The 22,034-nt window shown below is 39.3% G+C and overlaps 1 protein-coding gene across 1 annotated transcript in view; it reads right to left on the bottom strand.

Moving 5' to 3' along the window:
• KDM1A (lysine (K)-specific demethylase 1A) overlaps positions 1–19,186 on the bottom strand; it is a 37,233-nt gene extending 18,047 nt beyond the window's left edge. The window contains exons 1-8 of the mRNA XM_010002897.1: positions 19,024–19,186; positions 14,036–14,095; positions 10,269–10,402; positions 7,921–7,999; positions 6,012–6,104; positions 5,164–5,270; positions 3,069–3,150; positions 777–871 (exon numbers count right to left, since the gene is read on the bottom strand). Coding sequence (XP_010001199.1) covers positions 777–871; positions 3,069–3,150; positions 5,164–5,270; positions 6,012–6,104; positions 7,921–7,999; positions 10,269–10,402; positions 14,036–14,095; positions 19,024–19,174 — 801 coding nt within the window. The 5' untranslated portion in view covers positions 19,175–19,186. The remainder of the gene's footprint in view (positions 1–776; positions 872–3,068; positions 3,151–5,163; positions 5,271–6,011; positions 6,105–7,920; positions 8,000–10,268; positions 10,403–14,035; positions 14,096–19,023) is intronic.
• Positions 19,187–22,034: the final 2,848 nt, after the last annotated feature.

Genomic DNA, 22,034 nt, shown 5'->3' with positions numbered 1-22,034 from the left:
TAGAGGTATTTTATATGGAAAAGGCTAAAACAATAATTCTACTTTGCCTCAAGACTTCACAGGTGAGATCTGCTCTCCCACCTCCCAACTTCTCTCTCAGTGTAATCTCAACAAGCTGGGTGAATGGGCTGACAAAAACCTGATGAAATTCCAAAGCAAAGCCTTGAAACTGTGACAGAATAATGCACACATCAGAACATGCTGAGGACTGACTTCTGGGTATCAGCTCTGAAGAAAAGGATGTGAAGATCCTGGTGGACAATTGAAAATGGCATTACAAAATGCACACTCCCCAGAAATGTGAAGTTAGGTTGAAGAAAGCAAAGCAAAACGACATTTCGGTCTTTGTGCTGCCTACCTTTTCACAGCTGACATCAATACCTCATTCAGAAGTTTAAGCAGCTGCGCAGACAGAATTTACCAAACTATTCAGAACTCCAATGGGTACATTTTTTTCAGGAAACCAACTCACCACAAATAAAGGACACAAAACTTGCAATTATTGAGATCCCATTCTATATGCAGAGATTTTGATTTCGTCTTTACTTCTTCAGAAAGAAGTCTTTTTTAATTAGGTAACACCATTGCAAAGACTAAAATAATAGCCACACTTCAGAGGATATACTAGAATATTCCTACACTGTCTGAAAATGGAGATGCATTGTTATTACTCCCTCTTCCTGGAACCTTTCTTCCCTAGACTATCTGCTTGGTAACAGATACACTTGAGATACTATTTCTTTCTAAAACATTCATGAAAACAGTATCAGACTTACAGCTTGTCCATTTGCTTCATAAAGTGGGCATTTTTGTTTGATCTTAGCCAATTCCATATTCACTTGTTTGCTGACCACAGCCATGGGATTTCCTCCTGAAAAATACTTTGTATAGTTAGCAGAGTACTCCTGCAAAGTCTGTCTGCAATTTGATAAAAATCCCACAGTTAAAGCAATTTCAGAGACCAAATATACCAGCTCCAGTGCAAAATGCATTCCAGTGAAGTAGCATAACACTAGGAAAAGGTCTACTCTTCACAGCAACTACTGCAACAAGGTCACAAAAAAACCCCCTTGCCCACCAACACTTAAATTACTGTATGTAAAAAGGGCCGGTTATAAAAGCAGAGTCCTAGGGCGGCAGCAACTTTAGTACAATTGAGAGTTTACAGCCGCAAATATATCTTCAAAAAATGTTTTCAAGTAGAGCGTTTTTGAAAAGCCACGGAAAGCTTCCATAGTAGCAAAGTAGCTTCAAGAGCTTTTGAAAGTGTGGTGACAGAGATGGAACACAAAGATTTAGTCTGTAAAAATACCAGTGGAACTCCCAACAAGTGACATGAGTGAGTACAATCTGAGGATGAACCACATATACCAATTGTACCTGGGAGATGTGCAACTAAACAGATTAGAAAACAATCTATGGGATTCCATGTAGAAACATAAAAAGGGGAGAAAGCATCAACTTTAAGCATCCAGAATCACTAAGCATCAAAGCTGCTCTGTAAGTACAGCACAGGAAAGGAAAAGGAAGACACAAAAGGGTAAGAGGCAACATGGGCTTCCTCCACAAAATTAACTTTTCCCAAAGTTTTTCAGATCTAGCTTCCCAACGTTCTCTGGTTCTGCAATCCAATCAAACCCACAGCCTCAGTTCAAAATAGAGGGGGAAATTTAGCCACCCTAATACCTTCCCATCTTTAGAGAGGTGACTGAACAAGCAGAATATGGTTTTGAAGTATGGCTAAAGAACTTTGTGCTTCAAGTTCAACAAAAAAGATCCCCAAACTTCAGTCTTTCGCTTTCCCAAACCATAAGCTCAACTCTTTCAACAGTCTTTGCTCCTCACATCTCTTCCAGATTCAGAAATATGAAGGATGCCCTTCACACCGTCTCTTTCACTGCAGGAATATGTCTTTCTCCATAGTATAAACTGCCTCATTCGAGGCAAAGGGCAAATTCTTTGGAAAATAAAACATCCCTAACAATTAAAGATAAAAACATTAATGTCTTTCACTAGATGACCTTAACTCTGCTTTACCAGGACTTTGGAAGGTCACTACTTTTTGTAAACCGTTTCTGTACACAATTTAATAAGTCTAATCATAACACAGACACTAAGTCTTGGCAATTACCACAACTCAGGTTTTTATTATAGGATTTACAGTATTTTATTATTTCACTACATTACTGAAGGATATTATACACTAAACACTTGCCCATTTTCTAGGCTGAGTAACCAGTATCAATACCTGATGACATCTCAAAAAGCAGCATAAATAGGAAGAAATATGGCTTGTTTGCTATTATTTTTACAATTATTTTTGAAATCACTTAGACAAAAAACTTTTGATGTTTAAATCCTGACTATAAGAAGGTCTTTCTCTCCCAAATGGCTCTGCTCTTCATTCCCATCCTCTCCTTTTTTGCTGTGTAAATGAAAAAAACATATTCCCTCTCTTTGGGGTCCCTCCTGTCTTGTAACTTTGCTATTTATTTGCTCTTATTTATTTTGCTCTTAGCTACTCAACTAATGCTCTTACTACAGTCAAACTTCTGTGCTCAGTTTAAGCTTACACTTTGGAAGATCCAATGGAACAACTAAGAGAGTTACCAAAAAATTCAGTTCATGGACCTGAGCTAAGTGGCCACTAGCAGCTGGGTCAAACAGCTTTAGGAAGACTTGCTCAGCCAGTGCAGCAAACCCAGTGCACATAGCACCTTGAAGGAACAGACAGACAGAAGGATAGCATGCCAAAGAAAGAGCAAATAATTCCACTAAGCACAAGTAAACTGTAAAAGACTGCATCTGAACCAGTTTGATGACCTGAGATTACTTCAGTGACCCATGAAAGCCATGACAACAAAACACCCAGTTTTTAGCGTGGGCCATCATCTGTTCTGGATCCAGTGATGAAAAATGCTAACTGCCAAAGAGGCAGAACTGGAACATCTACTTTTTAACAGGCCAAAAGAATGGGTTATTTTCAACACGAAAGGAAAAAGATTTAGATTTGTAGTATCTTGTCCCACAATTTTCTTCCCCCCTCCTTTATATTTTGAAAAACTCACCTAGTCCTGTTACCACCATTGCTCCTAGATCAGCAACGTAGTTCCCTTTGCGAAAGGTGGCAACTCTTCCTCCTACTCGGTCCTTTGAAAAGCACAATATATTAAACCTCTGGTAACATTCAGCAATACATCTCACTCACATATCATCACTGAAACTTCTACTGAACATGGTCTAAGTATTTTCTTATCCAAAGGTTCAATAAACAGAATGTATACTTTTCCAAGAACATCTGCAAATGAACACTTGATTTGCCTAAGTTAAGGAATAAAATATTTAAGTTGCATTAAAAAAAAGGGAATAATAAAAAAGATTCCCAACCTGCTTTGGACAGTAGGATCTCCTGAAATTTTAAAACTAATCCTTCATTGTCCATAGATAGATGAAGCTACATCTTCTCACTTCCTACCACAAAACCCAGTAATAGAATCATAGAATCACAGAATGGTGAAGGTTGGAAGGGACCTTAAAGATCAAGTTTCAACCTCCCTGCTATGAACTAGACCAGTCTGCACAAGCCTCATCCAACCTGGCCTTGAGCACCTGTTCTTCAGCTGTGCTTGAGTAAATTAAATTTTAGGGTTAGAAAAAACATCAGCCAATTATTCCCATCTGTTCTCAGCAGAAGAGCCAGCTATCAATCAAGAAGATAACCACAAATCAACAATTCATTTTAGAAGCGGGAAAAAAAGGTCTTCATTCTTACCCCATACTGCTGACTTAGGGATGATACTTATTTTCCTACTTTTTCTACCTTAAGGAAAAAAATTGCCTTTTCCTATTCTCAGTCCAGCTAGCAGGATGATATTGGAGAGAAATATCAACTACAAATGGGCAAAGATCCCAAACAGCTTTCCTATAAAAATGTAAAGTTTTACTTTTAGCAATTAAACAAACAATTCCAAAGCATGTAAATTAATAGACTAAAAATTACAGACACAAAGGAACCTGAACCACTGAAATTGTAACATGAGAAAACACCAGACAGCCTTAAAAAAATTCAACACACAGACTAATCAAGAACAGTTGCAGCAGTCTAGAGAAAAATGACTGAAAAGTATTATGTGCTATTTTAAAATAAGTCTCATTATAACAAAGATGCACAGAACAAAACCCAGGTAACAGCACAGATCTTCTCCTTCCTGCTTAAAAACAACCCACAAAAACCCCCACAAAACCCAAAAAAACCAAAACAAACCCACAAGGTGTGCAAGAGTCTCCTAAACAATGAGATCATTGCACTTTCCTTTGCTCTAGTGCTACAGAACCTGAGAAACATAGAGCCAGCAGTTCTTGCAACAAGAGCAGTAGCTACCTAAATGAAGTGCCTGAAACACTACTCTTGTAAAAAACTTAAAAGAGATTATTTTAATCTCTGCTACAAACATTTAAGAAGCAAATATACTAAGAAAATTAAGTCAGCAAGTAAAACATAAGATCAATTCCAATTTAATAGGTCAAGGGATTTATTTATTTTAAATTAGGATCAAGCTGTTCTCAACTCATCAGATTCTATGAAAAAACTTCCACTTAAAAAAAAAAAAAAGGAGATTCCACTTCAGGCTGGATAGGAAAGAATACTTTATTACTGGAAGATCAACCAGCTAGTTCATGAACACAAAATGTAGCTCTGTATAACTTTAAAGCCTATGTTAAGTACACAGTAATAAACAAGGAATTAATGTAGGCTTAAAAGGTGCAAGAAAAAAAAAAATCTGCCTGACACTGTACGGTAATTCCAAACAATTATTCTATTTAATGGGCAAGTTTTTTTACATACAGACTTGCATTTTGCTTTCCAGTGAAAAAGCCGTTTCTAAAGGAAGGAGATTCCAGTCTGTTACTCTTGTAAGCATGTGACACTGGCACCTCACTATGCAGTCCACCCCTGAGAAAGCACTGGCCAACTGCCCGTGACAGCAGAATCACTTGTTTACCAGCGAGACAAGTCCAGTAATTAATAATACATCCCCACTGCCTCTACACCCAAGCTTACAGACCTTGGGCATGCTGCTGGGATCCTTACCCTAATGCCAGTACTGAGTGTGGTTACTGGTTAATTTCCCAGCTAGAAGAAAATACCACAGACATTCATACCCTGGCTTCCAGGACTGTGACATCCATCCCAAAGCTCTGCAACTGGCGAGCTGCTGCCAATCCAGAGACTCCAGAACCAATAATGATCACCTTTCCAGTCTTCTTGGCTAAAGAAAGGGAAAAATAAGGTACAGGCTCTTTATATGCATTAGTAAGCAGTTGAGTTCAAGTTGCATTTAAGAGATACCAAGAACAAAAAGAAGCTTCCTTCTCATTGGTAGTTCAGACAGAACAAACTCTTTAACAAAACAAGAGCCACAAAAAGAAAATTGAGGTAATTATGTACATCATAAGGTAACAGTAAAACTTCATGGTTTTTCTTAATGAGACAGGTACAGGAGAAATACACCAGTATTGCACACCAGTGCAGCTGTGACAAGGACAAAAACAGGAGCAAAAATACTTCTGAAGAACAATTGTTTAAAGAAACTGACTCTATTTAATCACACTGGCACAAAGTATCAGTTTTATTTCTTTCTGCCCTAGAAGAATAATACCTAAGATGGACAGACAAGTTCAGCAGTTGTAACTTTAAAGTATCATATAAGCACATAACGAAAGTGTTGGTCTTTTGTTATTCAAACAAGAAACAAGGATAACTCATTAAACAGTGACAGTCACCAAATTATCTACAGAAGATTTGCCAACATTTTTCCTCTTGAAGTTATTTACTTAAACACACAGCTTTGCCAGGCCAAAATAAAAAATCATTAACATCTACAGTCAGATGGCATTCTGGTTCTTCTCTCAGCATTGCAATCCTACAAGAAGCACTCCAAAATTTGCCCAAACAAATTAGCGAACAAGAAAACAAGACTGCAACTAGAAACAATTTTCAAGTTTCTTACTTGGAAGGGGCTTCACTCTTTTGTAGATACCAAAGTTGATTAGACCATGACGCTCCAAGTAGCTGTGCACTCTGTGGACAAGCACCGTATCACCTAAAATAGGGTGATGTTTTAAGATTATTCTGTACATTTGGCAGCACGTACGTTCTGAAAACATACTCACAAGCAAAAGTGTCACAGCAGCAACCCAACAAAGTCACACTAAACATATCCCCTTCGGCATCCCCAGCTGCCCTACTGAAGAATCCATTTCCCTGAAGAAGGCCAATGTTGTCTTCTGTCCTCCACACAAGGTGTTTCCATGCCACTCTGCAGTTTTGAATGCTACCTGAGAAGCTCTAAAGGACATGAAATGCTTCTGTTTGTTTAGTGCAGATGAACACCTTGTTTCAAATTGACTGCAGAACTCTGGAGATCTTGCACAGAACTGTACTGCCATTTGCCAGTGTTAGGCAAACCTGTTACTGCAGGATTGAATTCTCACATATTTTTAGAATCATAGAACATGCTGAGTTGGAAGGGACCCATCAGGATCATCAAGTCCAACTCCCGTCCCTGTGTAGGGCACCCCAAGAATCACCCCATGTGCCTGAAAGCATCATCCAAAGGCTTCTTGAGCTCAGGCAGGCTTGGTGCTGGGACCACTGCCTCGGGGAGTTTGTTCCAGTGCTCAACCACCCTCCGGCTGAAAAACCTTTTCCTGATATCCAACCTGAACTTCCCCAGATTCAACTTCCTGCCATTTCCCCCAGTCCTGTCACTGGTCACAGCAGTGAAGAGATCAGGACCTGCCCCATCTCTTCCCCTGGGGAGGAACCACAGACTGCAATGAGGTCACCCCTCAGCCTCCTCTTCTCCAGGCTGAACAACCCAAGTGACCTCAGCTGCTCCTCATAAGTCATCCCATCCAGACCCTTCACCATCCTCATGGCTCTCCTCTGGACACTCTCCAATAGCTTGATGTCATGGTGCCCAACCCTGCAGGCACCTCCAGGTGAAGCTGCACCAGAGCAGAGCAGGACAATCCCCTCCCTGGACCAGCTGGGAAACTCTGCTTGATGCACCCCAGGGCAGGGCTGGACCTCCTGGTGCCAGGGCAGGGCTGGCTCCTCTGCAGCTGCCACCAACCAGGACCCCCAGGTCCCTCTCCACCTACTGCTCTCCAGCCACTCGTTCCCATGTCTGCACTGATCACCAGGGCTGCCTCGTCCCAGGTGTAGAATCCAGCACTTGCCCTTGCTAAGCTTCACGTGGTTGGTGACTCCTCATCTCTCCAACCTCTGCTTTATGCACCCCAGGACAGGGCTGGCCCTCCTGGTGCCAGGGCACACTGCTGCTTCATCTGCAGTTTTCATAAACACAGTAATTCAGTAGTTTGCAATACTACATGGTGTGTCCACATTCAATTCAGAATTATTTACTTCTTTGATGACTCTTTCTTTGTGGTTTCCCTACACTCTTCTTCAGTTCTTAGAGATCTTTTTTTGAGAAGAATGGAATGGCCTACACCTGCAAGCAGCAACTTCTTGCTCTTTTGCTGCCTTCTTTCACCATGGCCCCTCCATTCAAGTCTTAGGCAACTTTTCAATGCTTCCCAAAAATCTTACCATTAAGAATATCTCACAGCTGCATATCACCATGAAGCTGCATGTGAATTCATTTGTGGGAAGGCTTCTGTAACAACCCATCTTTTTACCAGCTTTTTGGAATGCTGCTAAGGATATATTTCTTTACCAGACAAATGAACTCTTAACAATCTTGAAACATGAGCTTTGTGCATGAGTGCTCCACTAACAAGGACCCATCTGAAGTCCTCTCTTAATTCTGAGAAACTCTTCCCCAGCCAAAACTGAAAAAGAAAAGCAATGACACAAGCAGTATGGTTTTGGTAGTAGAAGACTTGACTTACTATTATAAGGTGCCTCTAATTGTTGGATAGTTGCCTCAAATGTCAACTGAATCTTTGGGTTATCCAACCAGAGCTGCAGCTGTATTTAAACAAAGAGTAATTCAAATTATATTAAGCAATACAAAAAAGTTCTTTTGCATGTGTCTGTTTGTAAACAAATACTGTTAGCAGAAAAAAGAGTTGGATGTTGGCAGTGCTATCCAAGCCAGACTGAACTTCACCTTTCAGTGTTGAGATGTAATTGATTTCAACTTCCTACACCATTTCAGGTAAGTGGAAATGCATCAAGCTAGAAATCTCCTAATCACTCCTACAATAAAACACACACTGGAAGAACAAAAGCTACAAAATGGAATTACCAGAATGCCCTCCTTCCACCTGCTTGGCGAGTGTGGTATTTGTGATGTCTTATTGGGCCTGCAACATTAGGCCGCCCTTTGGGCATCAAATTTACCACTATTTTTGGAAAATCTATGGAAGTACTTGTATTCTGATGAAGTCTATTTATCTCACACTTTTAATAATCCATGACTAATGCTACCATGGACTACACTGGCCATGTATACACAAAAAAGAACATTTGGAAGTCAGTCCCAGCTCAAAACCCAAGAAGGAAGAGCTGCCTGTGAAATATTAATTAGGTCACATCATGCTAGGAAAAAAAAAAAAAAGCCACAGAATAATAGTATTTCAACTGTTTTCATAGAATGGTTAGTTGGAAGGGACCTTAAGGATCATTGAGTTCCAACTCCCCTGCATGGGCAGGGACACCTCCCGCTAGATCAGAGCTGCTCAGAGCTCCATCCAACCTGGCTTTAACAGGCTTCAACTGTTTTCCCAAGATAACACCTCCTTCATGGCATGGATGACAACAGTTAACAGATCTAGGTCATCCATCTCTACACCATTTTACACTCCAGAATCAGTAATTTATTTGGGTATTTCTCTAAAATTGCACTACTTTACAGCTCCTCAAAGATACAAAATTCACAAGTATAATGAATAGGAAAAATTAAGAAAGAATTTCCATATAATTTGGGAGGCCACTTGAAGTCAATTTCATCTTTAGCAGAGTCCATTCTACTTGTTTTCCAACTAGTTTTTAACAGTATTCCTTCTGAACATTTCCATGTATGGAACTAACCATTTGGTAGTACTATATACCATATACCAAGATTCTGGTCTCGGCTGGAAGAGTGCAAAGCCCATGATCTATGTTTTAATATATATATCTCTATGTTTGCATAAAATTACTTCCATTATTCACATTAGTTTACTTTTAAATTAATTTAATCTATTTTATCGCACAGTATAAGAGCCTTCACCTTTTGTAGTCCTCATTTTACTTCCCAAAGTAATTTAGTATGAGCAGCAAATTACCACTTCTTTACAAGCTCTGACTTTCAGACTCTATGGATACACAGGACAGTGCCTGCTTTAAAAGACTTTAAGGGCTTTAAACCACAAGTGCCCTGCACAGGAATTTAGCAAGAGGTTTTACTGTTTTGTGGCAGGTTTTTTCATTGGTTGGTTAGGGGTTTGTTGGTAGAACACATTAACTGCATCTCCTTTGTTGACTTTCTGATGAACTCTGAAGAACTTAGATGGGCTGTAAAGGGTAACTGCCCTTTATAAAAGCTACTGTCATCCTTCCAAAATACATTTTTACTTACCAGGTGATTCATTCAATTCTTTATTCCATTTATTCCATTTGAAATATCACTCTCTAATGAATTATTTGAATATTGCCTCTTCTTTCTATATCTTAAATTTCATGCATTTTTTGAATTGGGCAAAAATGCTACAAACATGCAGCAGCAGAGTTTCATTTCTTCAATTTTACAAATTCTGTTATGAAATCAAAGCTAGCACAGTAACTATTTTCTTCTTAGAATAAACCACTTGACTGGCTTGATGTTTCAGTATTACAACAAACGAATGCTAACCACCGTAGAAAAAAAAGCTGCGGGGTTTGCCTTGTTTGAAGTAAAAATGTATTTGACCGAATATTTAAGCTGAGATCAAGTACTAGAACATTCATACCAGCTTTCTGTTTATTTTCTTTTTAAGAGCTGTATTAACTGAATCATGCAGTCTTGATAGCTGTTTTGGATAGTGTAAATACACTAAACATTCTTTATGTTGCCTCCCAGCATTGCCTCCATCAAAACACGGACAACACCTTTCTTAGCAACTTACATGACAGGGTATCAGAAATGGAACTGCATCACCTCAAAAACAAACCAACCAAAGATTTACCAACTGTTAGACACAGTAACTGTCAAAGTCTTTGCAAGGTACACAAATGCACTACCCGTTTTTCATCAATACTTTCACAATAAACTTACTGTTCGGTTCCTGATGTACAGAAACACCTTCTGAGTCTGCTGTGGCCCACTGATTATATCAGGGAAGCAGGCAGCTTCTTGAGATGTCATGCGGTCATGTGGAAGTCTACTCTGGAAAGCTGCACCCTCCACACCTACAACAAAAAGACAAGTTGTCTAGAGGCACTGCAAAAGGAACTGCTAAGGAAGTATTTTTACACTACCCTTCCTAGCCAGTGCACCTAGCCTTCAAGTTCTATGGTGACCAATTTCATGTCATACTTTCAATCAGTTCTTTCTGCAAGACATGCAGGTTCCTAAGTCAACAGCTCTTTGAATTACAGGGATCATCTAGGGTTAATGAAAAAGCTCTCCTACAGGGGAAAAAAAAAACAGCAAAAAAATCTTGAAAAGTAAAGGGGCAAGAGCACATACCAGTGTAACATACGTAATACTTTATATAACAATATAAATTTCAATAAATCACAACTGGATTAGATGCTGTCCCTCATTTGTGTGGTTTCCAGTTTCTACCAGAATATGAAAAACATTTTGGATCCTGTTCAAGTCAAGAGACCTGTAAGATAGAAGCACAATGTCTACAGTTCTCTCTCACCTGCTTTTCTAGGTTCAGTTTACAATGAACTCCTCAAGTTACAGGAATCCACCTTGACCTCTCCTTTTGTATATTTTATATATTCATAACAGGTAGTGCAATGCAATACAATCCTATCTAGACTTTTACTGTGTACCCTCCAAGTACAGTTTACAATCAGCCACTATAGATTTCTGACTTTTCATTTTAAATGTTCCACATGTAAAAGACTAATTTTAACACATACAGGAGACATGTTCTCTATGGAAAGACTTAATTCATAATGGCTTCTATCAAATCAAACACTGGCAATGAAATAATAATACAATCATGTACCCTACATTCCTCAACCTAATTTGAATGTTATACTATATATAAAGTTACACTTTTATACAAAGTTATATGCATGTAAGTTATTATAAATTTGATATATCAAGTTACAAGTGAAAACACAGCCACATAAAGTGCTATAGCACAAGTAGAGTGCAGAAGGAGAATCCTGCTGGCACAGTGAGCATAATGAAGCACTCAGATATGAAATACAGCAAGAACAAAATAAATCTTCTATGTCCTAAGAAGTGACTCAAGATCAGACAGACAGAGAAGAGAACATTAAATCTAGAAAGATAAGCCAATACATTCCATGGGGGAAAAAAATAATAATGGAGTAAGTTTAAGATAATTCACTGAAACTAGAATAGTTCAAAAGATTTTAATAAATATCAAAGAAAATGTAAGCTTGCAGAGTGTTACACAAACTAAAGCAACTGTGAAAGTCTGAAGCAGAGGAACACGTCACTGCGCTGGGGACAAGAATTGTTTTCTTTCATTTCTGGTGCAACAACACACACCTTTAACTTCCAAGTATTTTTACATCCCAAAGATGGGAGAAAAAAAATGTAAGCAAGGAAACAGTTGTGACTCTAGCAAAATTCATTCACAAGCCAAGATCAGAAGAACTAACTGCATGCTGACTCAAGGTAAAGAAAACTGTCTATAATAATTTACAGGAATTTTACATGAGGAAATTAGAAACAGAAGCTACAAAGCACTGCAAGAAAGTAAAACAAAATTAACAATAAAAGTTTACACACCTTCAACACTTCTTGACACTAGTATTCAGCTAAGGAATTTAAACCTGAGCTCTTCTAGAGCTTCACCTTCTCTAATGTTAAACATCCCCTAGCCTTTTTGTTGTCCTCTAGTTTAACACTGGACCAGCTGTGAAAACATCTACACATGAATGCAGTATGAGCTCCAAAAACTGCATGTAAATCAACTCAAAAAAACAATTATCTGGTACTTGATTAATATTAACAAATATTAATTAAGGTTCTAGATCATCAAGTGTTATCAAAAAGCTCAGCTCAGCAACATGTTTCTCAGAGAATGGCCAGTTAAAGATTTGAAATGCTGAACCTGTCTACCTCTCCCACGCTTATGCTAAAATAAGTGAGCCTTTTGCAGGCATTTGCTAAAAAGTGTGGACTGTCAGGCAGTGTTCAACTGCCGGAAACTCAGATATGCAGGTTGAAGGTAACTCACCACTTTCTTGGAAAGCTTTATGATTTATTTTCTTCAAATTGAAAAGCCGGAGAACTGACACTCCTAACAGCCTTGGAAAGAATTACTGGATTGTTTTTTTTTAACGCTACATGTCTTCTATCATAATACCTGAACTTTGAAACTAATAGCTCTGGATGAGCACTGGGATTTAGAAAAAAAACCCCAAAAAACCCAAACACAACAGGGTTTGACAGAAGAATTTAGAAAAAGCCTACTTATTATCAGATATGAATATGAAGATACTGTTTTATTTGGCCCTACCACCAGAAGATCTTGTAGGAACAAGAAGTCCTGGAATTGACTTTTGCAACTACACAGCTCCAAGTTAATCAGCTTTAGGCTGATTAAATCATCCCCATCCCACACCCTTATGCTTGTGTTTCATCAAAGCAATACATAAAAGTGAGTACCAATTTAGAACTACACATGGTTTCCTTGGGGCAGACAACTCTTTAAGGACTGTAGGTATGGTTCAGCCTAGACTGGATTCTCATCTCTTCACACATACACACACACGCCACTTCCTGACATTCAGCATCAGCAACTAATATGCTGTCTTCTTCACCACAGAAGAAATCTTGAGGGATGCAGCTCGCTTAAAGACTTACTGAAATATCTGCAGATAAAAAAAAACACTCTAAAGGAAAGTTATTTGGTTGCTGAATCAGAAAAATGCTAAAGCATACTCTCAGCATATATCTAAAATGCAAAACATGCAGAACTTCCAAGTAGCCAATGCCAGCCAAAAAATGAGATAGGTAATACATCCCGAGGGCCATGATGTATAGTAGATGGAAATTCTGTGCAAGTGTTAAGATCCAAATCATATAACTATGCTCCTTTTTTTCAGAAGCAAGGATGCATTCCCTCATATGAGTCTCCTCAAGTTGTACGTGCTTTAAAAGAGCAACTTGTAGGTACAGATTAGGTTCTGGAGCCTTTGACTCCTTTGCTTAAAACTCTAATCCTCAGTCCTCAAGTGAGAGTAAAAGTTGCAGAGTTGAAGGCAGATTTTCAATAGCACTTAAGTAGTACTTAAGAGTACAGAGACCAATTCTGTGAATTAAACAATAAGTGAATACTGCAAGCAACAGGTCCAATGGCAAATGCCATTCCAAATCCAGTCTACTGAGCAGCAGACTATGAATCTCCCCAACAGATAAATCTCCTGGGCTACCCATTGATACACAGCTGAAACAAACCCTTTCAAAAGAAAAAAGCAAAAACAAAGGAGCAAAAAGGTACTCCATGCCTTTGGTTCCTTCACCAAATTAGAAAAAAAGGTCTACTGTGCTGAAGACCAGGGCTTTCTGTGTCATTCTAAGTGGTAGAAACTGGCTAGGTAAGAGCTATCTTTTTGTATGTTTGGACTCCTCTAAACACAGAGAGGAGTGGAGGGATGAGAGATCGGCCTGAGGCATTTCAACATAAGTCAGTGTCCTTTCCCACAGCTGGAAAAGCCCTCAACTGAAACTTGAAAATACTCCTCACTTTTTTAACAGGTGGGTAAACAACTCCTGTACCTCTTGCTAAATTCTGGACAGCCACACCCATGCGCACTTACAAGCATCAACCCCTAACTGGCGGCTCTTGCTACTATGTGGCAAGCATCAAACGCCACCCTCACCTGATGCTTGGCCGTCTCCATACCCTCCAGAATTGTCGTCTTGAAGTCCTCCTGCTTGCCCTGTGGAAGGAAAGAGGAGAACTCAGGGACCTTACTCCATAAGTTAAACCATACTGGACATAAAGGCCCGGCAGTTGGCGTTTTAGGTATTAAATTTCACCAACTAACTAAACCCATTTTCTGAGAATCCCATCTTCTGGAACCTAGGTTCAGGGCACCAAACTCTGTGATATTCTAAAGTGTTATCCATGTTACTGGAATGCTTTACATCAGCCTTTAAAGGAAATCTCATAGTGCACAATACATAGCATTCCTGGTGCCTAAATACTTAAGATCAACTTTAACAGCTAAGATTTGAATAATACTAATATATTTCTTACTGCCAAGATCAGGTGGATGGATACCATCAGATTCTATGGATACCATCAGATTCTATGGATCTCAAACCATAAGAAATGTATAAGCTTGCCCTTGGTACTGCCTAGTCTCCCCATATGTAAAGGGATAGTTTGAATCAGTCTGAAAAGCCACTTATTTTCAAGAGAGCCTATTATTCTTTTTTAATTATTATTATTTGGTCTTCTTTTTCTCCATAAATCCTTCCTTTAAGCGTGATGACAGAACATTTTTTGGAAATGCTCAGCCACTTACTTTGGCTTCAGCACCCTTAATACACCAACAATGTTCTAACACACTAAGACCACCTTTGAAGACAAGAACATGTCAACCATTGATCAGTAACATGATCAATACCAAGCACTGTAAGTCTTTCAATGTATTCAGGGCTGGAACCACAAGGAAAGGCAAAGAATTCATCTGAAAGATCTGAAGAAGTCTCAAAATTACCTTATCCTGCATTTAATTCCTAAATAGCAGCTTTGAGAGGACTACAACACAACCAGGAACAGTGCCTTTCTAGAACAGAGTCGAGTACAGCTCTGATGTCTGCAGGAACAAAGTTGGTACAGGTCACCTCACACAGACCTTCACAGAAGATGATAGCTCCAAGTCTAGCTCCTAAGGGATATTCTCCTACAGTCAGATGTTTGCCTAAAGTCTTGTCACTTCCAGGGAGTGGGAAGCTATGGGACACTACAGAGATGGTACAGTCCTGTACCAAGACTCCTTCACACCAAGAGCTTCAATAACCAGCAAATTGAGTGTTCTCTGAAGTGCAAACAAGCTACCTCAGAAACAAACTGCTGAGGTCAAGTTAGCAAATGAAATAGTCACCTCCTAAAGCACAACTACATAAGGTGTTCTCTCCAAACACGCAAAAATAAGGTTTAATCTGAGGCTGAACACACAATTGTTAAGATTACTTTTCACAGTTTGGAATTATTGGGTGGACAATTTTACCACAATGTAATTCGAGGCTCTAACTTAGAAGAATTTCATCTGAACAAATTTAACCCCTATAGCAGGACACAAAGTAAATAAAATGTTTTCATACTTCAGTAACCTGGATTAATATCTGGAATGCTGTAACTTTACACATCTACAGATGTGAAACAAGACAGACATTTTCACTTGGTTACAGCAGAGAAGCAATAGTCAGTACCTTTACACAATCAGTCTACCAGCATGGAAGTTCACAAACTCCCAGGAGAGGCCATGACAAATAATGGCATTTTGAGAGGCCTCAGAAGTTCCAAAGTCAGTATTCTATGAACTAATGTATATGTGACAGCAAAAGAAAAACACTAATTTCACCTACCCTGTTAAGTACTCAATTTTGATGGGAACATTATAAGACCTGCTTCCATTCTGGGAGAGACTCAGACAACTCTAACATTAATATTTACACTCCAGCGTAAGCCATTATTTTACAGGAAAAGTTCCATTTGTGCCTTCAGTATATCAAGAAATCTAAAAGATGCTGAGATCAGCCTGTGGTATTCATTGTCCCTGAGTCAGCACTGGAAGTGAGTAGAGGGGACAGAAATGCTTCTGGTTTAGTCACAAAAAGAAATCAGTATTTTCCTCTCCTGTTAATACCAGTTAAACCATTTTCAATGTTAGGTCAAAAAAGAAAAAAAAAAAAAAGGCATCACTATTACCACTTGCTTGGACACAATTCTGAACTCTCCCCAGAGCACAGATGTGCAAAAAACAAGTCCTGCTAGTGCAGATCTCCTCTTTTGGCCTGTAAAGAAGTCACGTTCCAGCTGCAAGGAGCAAACCAGCAAGCTAACTGTTGGCACATGTGAACATCACATTATTGCAGCTGCTCACAACTGGTGCTGAAAGGCTCAGTGCAACAGAAGAACAGACCATGAGCTGTATTACAAATGGGAAGGTCTACAAAGGAGTCCACTTCATACAATCATCTACTGCCTACAAATAAAAGAATAGCAGCATATGATGACCATTGAGTACTGACGTTTAGTTAGGAAAACAGACAAGTCAGATGAAAGAAATAGGGCATCACTATATTTGACAATTCACTTGATGTTCATCAGGATCATATTCAATCTCACACTTACTTGGAAAACAGAAGCCAGAAACGTATGATTACCACAAAGTTAGAATACTAACAAAACTAAAAAGACAGGACCTGGTGAAGAAAATCTTCAGGAAGCTATAAAAACAATAATCCAATTTGGTGAGGGCAAACAAAAAGGATCTTCAGAGGAGAAAAAAAAAAAGCAGCAAGCTCCTTAATTTCTAAAAGGATATTGGCAAACAAGCACACAAATGTCATTCAGCACTGAATGTTGAGTTTGGAAGTTTTCTGCTACCAAATAATATTTCTCAAATAAAAAAGGAGAGATACTTTAAGGAAATTGTATTAATAATACTGTCCACCTTTAAAAATTGTTCCGCAGTAATATGCAGTCAATCTTGCAAACCTAGACTATAGCAATCTGCATAGCTTAAACTTCTGGAATTCCCCACAGTCAAACACATTAATGGAATCTACCCCAAAGACCAAGTATTTCACTGTCACCTAAAGTTTCATACTTAACCTCCTTACACAGTAAACTGTCTGACAGGACAGTGTAATGAAATACCATCTACTGTCACTGTTACATTTTGAAGTGTGCACAATTAGGCTTTTCAATACAAATGGTCATAACCTATAACATGGCAGCTTCACACCTCTGCTGCATTACCTGCATTTCTGCAGGTTTTAAGCATAAAAGGAAACTATTACAGTCTGCAATGAGACAAAATTAACATTAACAAACTAACTTTTTATAGGTTCATTTTTCAATATGTAATCCTGTTCTAGTATTGCTGCCCTATTTAATATTTCTTATAGGACACATATTTTTGCTTTAAAATGATAGAGAGAGAAGACCTCAGTTATCAACAGTGCTTCAATACACAGCAGACTCTTTGCCTCTTCCTGCTAATGGTTGTTTGATTAAAAGTTTCAATGCCTTTTAACAGCCAGGATAAGATGGTCTGATGTTCTTGATGGCTGCATTAATAAAGACAGAGATCCTCCAATGTATATCATTTCAGAAGCCTTTAAAAATACAGCAAAACTAGCTATGGAATGACAACTGAAAATCTGTCATCTTCCACCATCACTGCTACATGCCTAGCACAGATTTGCTAGTAATGGAGAAAGGATATGATGACAAATCTTTTTTCTAGGCAGTTGGATAGAATCTGTTTTAAAATTGGTCATATTTAGATGACTAAATATAGTGCTTGTGGAATAACTGCTTAACAGACTGTTGTGTTTATAGAACAGCATGAGTACATCACTGCCTATCTTACACATTTCTTCCTTCGTGGGATAAAACACTGTACTTGACTGACTATGCCTCACACTTTTTCAGTAATCTTTCTTAGGGGCATAAAATGGCATCTAAGAAATATCAAAAAGAGGTCTCAAGGATGAAACCCAAAGGAGGTAAACTAAGTAGTAAAATTAAGTTACTCACTTAATTGCACCCATTCCAATTCCATTTTTGATACATCAGCTACAAACAGGGGGCACGGAAGACTTTTGCAATTGCAAATATTTCAGTCAAGTGTATGAGCTGTAGTACTCCTGTATCAAACCAAGAGTCAACAACCACAACTAAAGAGATACTAGAGGGGCAAATCCTAAGAGATAAAACAACTGTGGCTTTTAATATAGTTTCTGAAAGTATCCCCAAACTGACATCAGTACTGTTGTCTGCATTTGCAGATCTGTCAGCCAAATAGAAGCCAATTGAGAGCAGTAGAACTGAACACTAACAATTATTCACATCAGTGATGAATCAGCAAAAGCTCAATTACTAGATTTTGGCTATTGTCTAAAATCAACTAGCATACAATACATCTCATGAAAACTCTCTGACAGCTGAACTCTGCAACAGCATGACTGTGTAAATAGCAGAGCGATACACCAACACCAGACCTAAGAGTGGCAGCTGTATACACAGCAGAGGTAAAGAATGGACAGGGTACTGCTAATCTTGTCATTTTCAAAAGCTGGCTCCTGAACAAAGAACTTTCCAATGTAAAAGTGAAGCTCTCCAACTTTGTCAAAGGTAATGAGGAAAGCACTGAGGTTTAAGCAACCAGTGTCTAACCAAGACTTCAGTTTACAGTCATAGTTTACAGCCATTGTACAATCATTGTAGATTAAATCTGTTCTCCTTCATAGCAACTCCCCTAAATCTAACCTCTTTTCTCTCAGAAGAACAAGTGAATGTTGGTACCCCAGCAGGTGCGGCGGCTAAGTGTCAAAGAGGCTATTCTGGTCAATAAGTTTCCAAAGACGAGACAATAAGGATCACAAGAATCTAGTATGAGAGACTTAGGTTAATTTGGAATTAGATGGTGCATATTCCCATCTTTATCAGGCTGCTATTCTGCATTTTTGCCCTCCTTCCACATATGGGGCCATCAAAGAAAACACTCCAGAACAATAATTCAAGACCAGATCAAAATCAGACGCAGCATTCATAATGCTGCACTGGACCCTGCTTAACTTCTGGCATTAAAACAGGTAAGTGGTGTCCGAAGAGGTCTTTACTCACCAGATGGCTCCTCTGGCTCACTTTCATTCTCTTCTTCTGCAGGAACCGGTGGAGGTGGTGGTGGTAGTTTTTTCTCTTTCTCAGCTTTAGCGTTTCTCTCTTCTTCAGAGTAATACTCATCTTCCGACAGGTTTGCAAGACTTTCATCCATCTCTCTATACTCCACCTTTAAAAACACAACAGAAAATGAGCAAACTGAAGAGGTCTTTAAATCTCACTACTAAAACAAACATGGCAAGCAACAAGACTGCATCCAGCTCAAAGTAACTGGCCTGAGTTACCTTGTCCAGAGTCTTATCCCAGCTATCATGTTATAAAATTATCCAACAGTTTAACAAGGTGCATGTGTTTTTATCTCCACTAAAAAAATTCTTCAGCACCCAACTGTCCAATAGTAGAAACTTTCTACTCATATCTAGCCCAGTTGATGTGTATTTGTTATTATCAACCTCTCTAGTTTTCTTTTTTTCACCTCTCTGTCAAACTTGGGGAATAACAAATTGCCTCTGCATCCAGTCACAGAATCACAGAGTGGTTGGAGTTGGAAGGCACCTCTGAAGATCACCTCATCCAACCACCCTGCAGTAGATCACACAGAACACAACCAGAAGAGTTTGGAATGTCTCCAGAGAAGGAGAGTCCACACTCTCTTTGGGCAGCTGGTTCTGTTTCCTTACCCTCAGAGTAAAGAAGTTTTTATCTACATTTACCTTGAACCTTCTGTGCTGTGGTAAGTTCCTTTTGTCCCAGTCATTTGTTCCAACAGTAAACTAAGTGACAAACATGGGTGACTAGAACTGCACACAAGAATTCTTGAATAAAACCCACTCATGTCCTGTACAGGGACATATCTTGCACAGTCTCCTGCTTCCTTGGAAATCTTGCCCTGGTACAGAGGATCACATTTGCCTCCTCTCCCAGATGGTCACACTACTGACTCAACACAAGACGAAAAATAAGAAATCTTTATTGCCATGTATCTTTGTTCTGTTCTCTGGTAAAAATAAATAATATTACCAGCTAAAAAGACTCACTCCAACATAAAAGAACACGGAAACACCAAGAAATAACCTAGGAGGGATGCACCTCTTCCTGTTTATTAAACCAAGGGTCTTTTTCTAAAATAAGAAAGCTTTGTATACTGTTATCGAATTTCCCTACTTGTTGGAAAAGAAAAAAGCACTTCTCACAGTATGCAGCCATGGGAAAAATAAAAAAGAAAGCAGCTAGTGTACCTCTAATGTTTTACAGGTCAGATTCTGCCATGGGATGTCAAAAGCAACTGCATTTCCCACCAAAAGAATGACAAATTCTTCACAGTCAAAGTTTGGTCTTTTAGGAAGGGCAATAACGGTCACGATTCAAATTAGCACTGGGAAGACTGAGTATAGGAAGGCCTAAGTTCAGTAAAACAATAAGATGCTCCATGATACACTTTTTTTCAAATATTTACATTATTTCCCACCCACAACATTCAGTTTTTCTCACTGTTCAGTAAATGTTGCACTAACAGGATCTTTTGTGAACTCTGACACAAGTTACAATTAACTCACATCATACTTAGAAGACCACAGGTATTTGAAACCAACACAAACTAGCTCTGCCCTAAGGCCCTCTGAACAATCCCATCTTCCCTGAGCTCACGCAACTTTTAGAGAACAAACAAGTCCAGTAAAAACCTAAACTTTCTCCTAGGTTTATTCTTAACCTGGATACCCTCCCCAGCTGAGCTCACACCATAAACATTTGCAGTAAGTTGAACTCATGCTGAAGCCATCGTCAGAATGTGCTGTGCTAAGAGAGATTAATGCCCTTAACAAATGGGTATTATTAGTGCAGAGAAACATCACTGAAACACAACCCACACATAGTGCACTAACTCTTATTTCTTAACAAGCTATTGTAAAGCAAGAGAAACCCAGGTATGCTGCCTCTGAAGATCACAGAATAGTTTGGGCTGGAAGGCACTTTTAAAGCCCACCTAGTCCAATTCCCGTGCCATGGGCAGGTATGCCTTTTGCTATGCCAACTTGCCCAGGCCCCATCCTAAATGGCCTAGAACATTTCCAGGGACAGGGCAACCACAGCTTCTTTGGTCAACCTGTTCCACTGTTCCACCATCCTCATTGTTAAAATTTTTTTCCTTATGTCCAATCTGCATCTACCATCTTTCATTTTAAAAGATGCACCAAACCGATCCACTCAGCATTTCCTGTTTGGAAGGTATTGGCCCAGCTATCACATCACTTATGAGCTCTGAAGAGCAAGACATTCAGTATCTGTCCTGGTTTGAGCCAGGCTTCATCCTGGCTCAAACCAGGACAGTATCATAGCTTCAGAGCTCCTCAAAGTAGTATCAGTTTCCACATCAAACACACAGAGCTAAGATCTCCAAAGTCTTTAGCAACCAGGTTTTCAAGACAAAGTTTCTTAAAAAAAAAACCAAAAACGTCAAATGTTCAGAACAACACAGGAGAATAACATATCACAGGCCCAAATTATTGGAAGCTATTTTATGGCCTTTAGATTACATTGCACAATCTCACCCTTAACACAGCATTGGCTCATGTCTCCAACACCAACTAAGGGATGGTGAAGAAAAGTGGACGAAGTGTGGCTACCACCTTTATAATCCTGCAACACCAGCATCATCCCAGCCTCAAAGGAAGTTGCATCCATAAACCCCTAGTAGCAACAGAAATATGCTCATGAAAATCTAATAAGAACTCTGATACGATACCAGAGTGTTTATATTTTTACTGCTTGATATCTGACCAGGAAGCCCCCCAGAACGCTAGCGACAGTTCCAGGCGGCTTTCCTTTGTGAAAGTGCACGAATCCTCCCCACATCTTATGAAAGGGAACTGTAACACACCTTACACCACACGAGCTTCCCGCGCGCGTTCCCGGGAGGCCTCGCTCCAGGGCAGCCCCCGCATTCCTGACCCCATCGCCGCCCAGGGAGGCCCGGCCACGCCAAGCTCGTTCGGCCCAGCGCCCACCCCCCCACC

The sequence above is a fragment of the Chaetura pelagica genome, unplaced genomic scaffold (assembly GCF_000747805.2).
Source record: "Chaetura pelagica isolate M959 unplaced genomic scaffold, ChaPel_1.0 scaffold158, whole genome shotgun sequence".
Classification (NCBI taxonomy): Eukaryota; Metazoa; Chordata; class Aves; order Apodiformes; family Apodidae; genus Chaetura; species Chaetura pelagica.
Note: the sequence above shows the minus strand (reverse complement) of the source record. Positions and strands in the feature narration are given on the sequence as shown.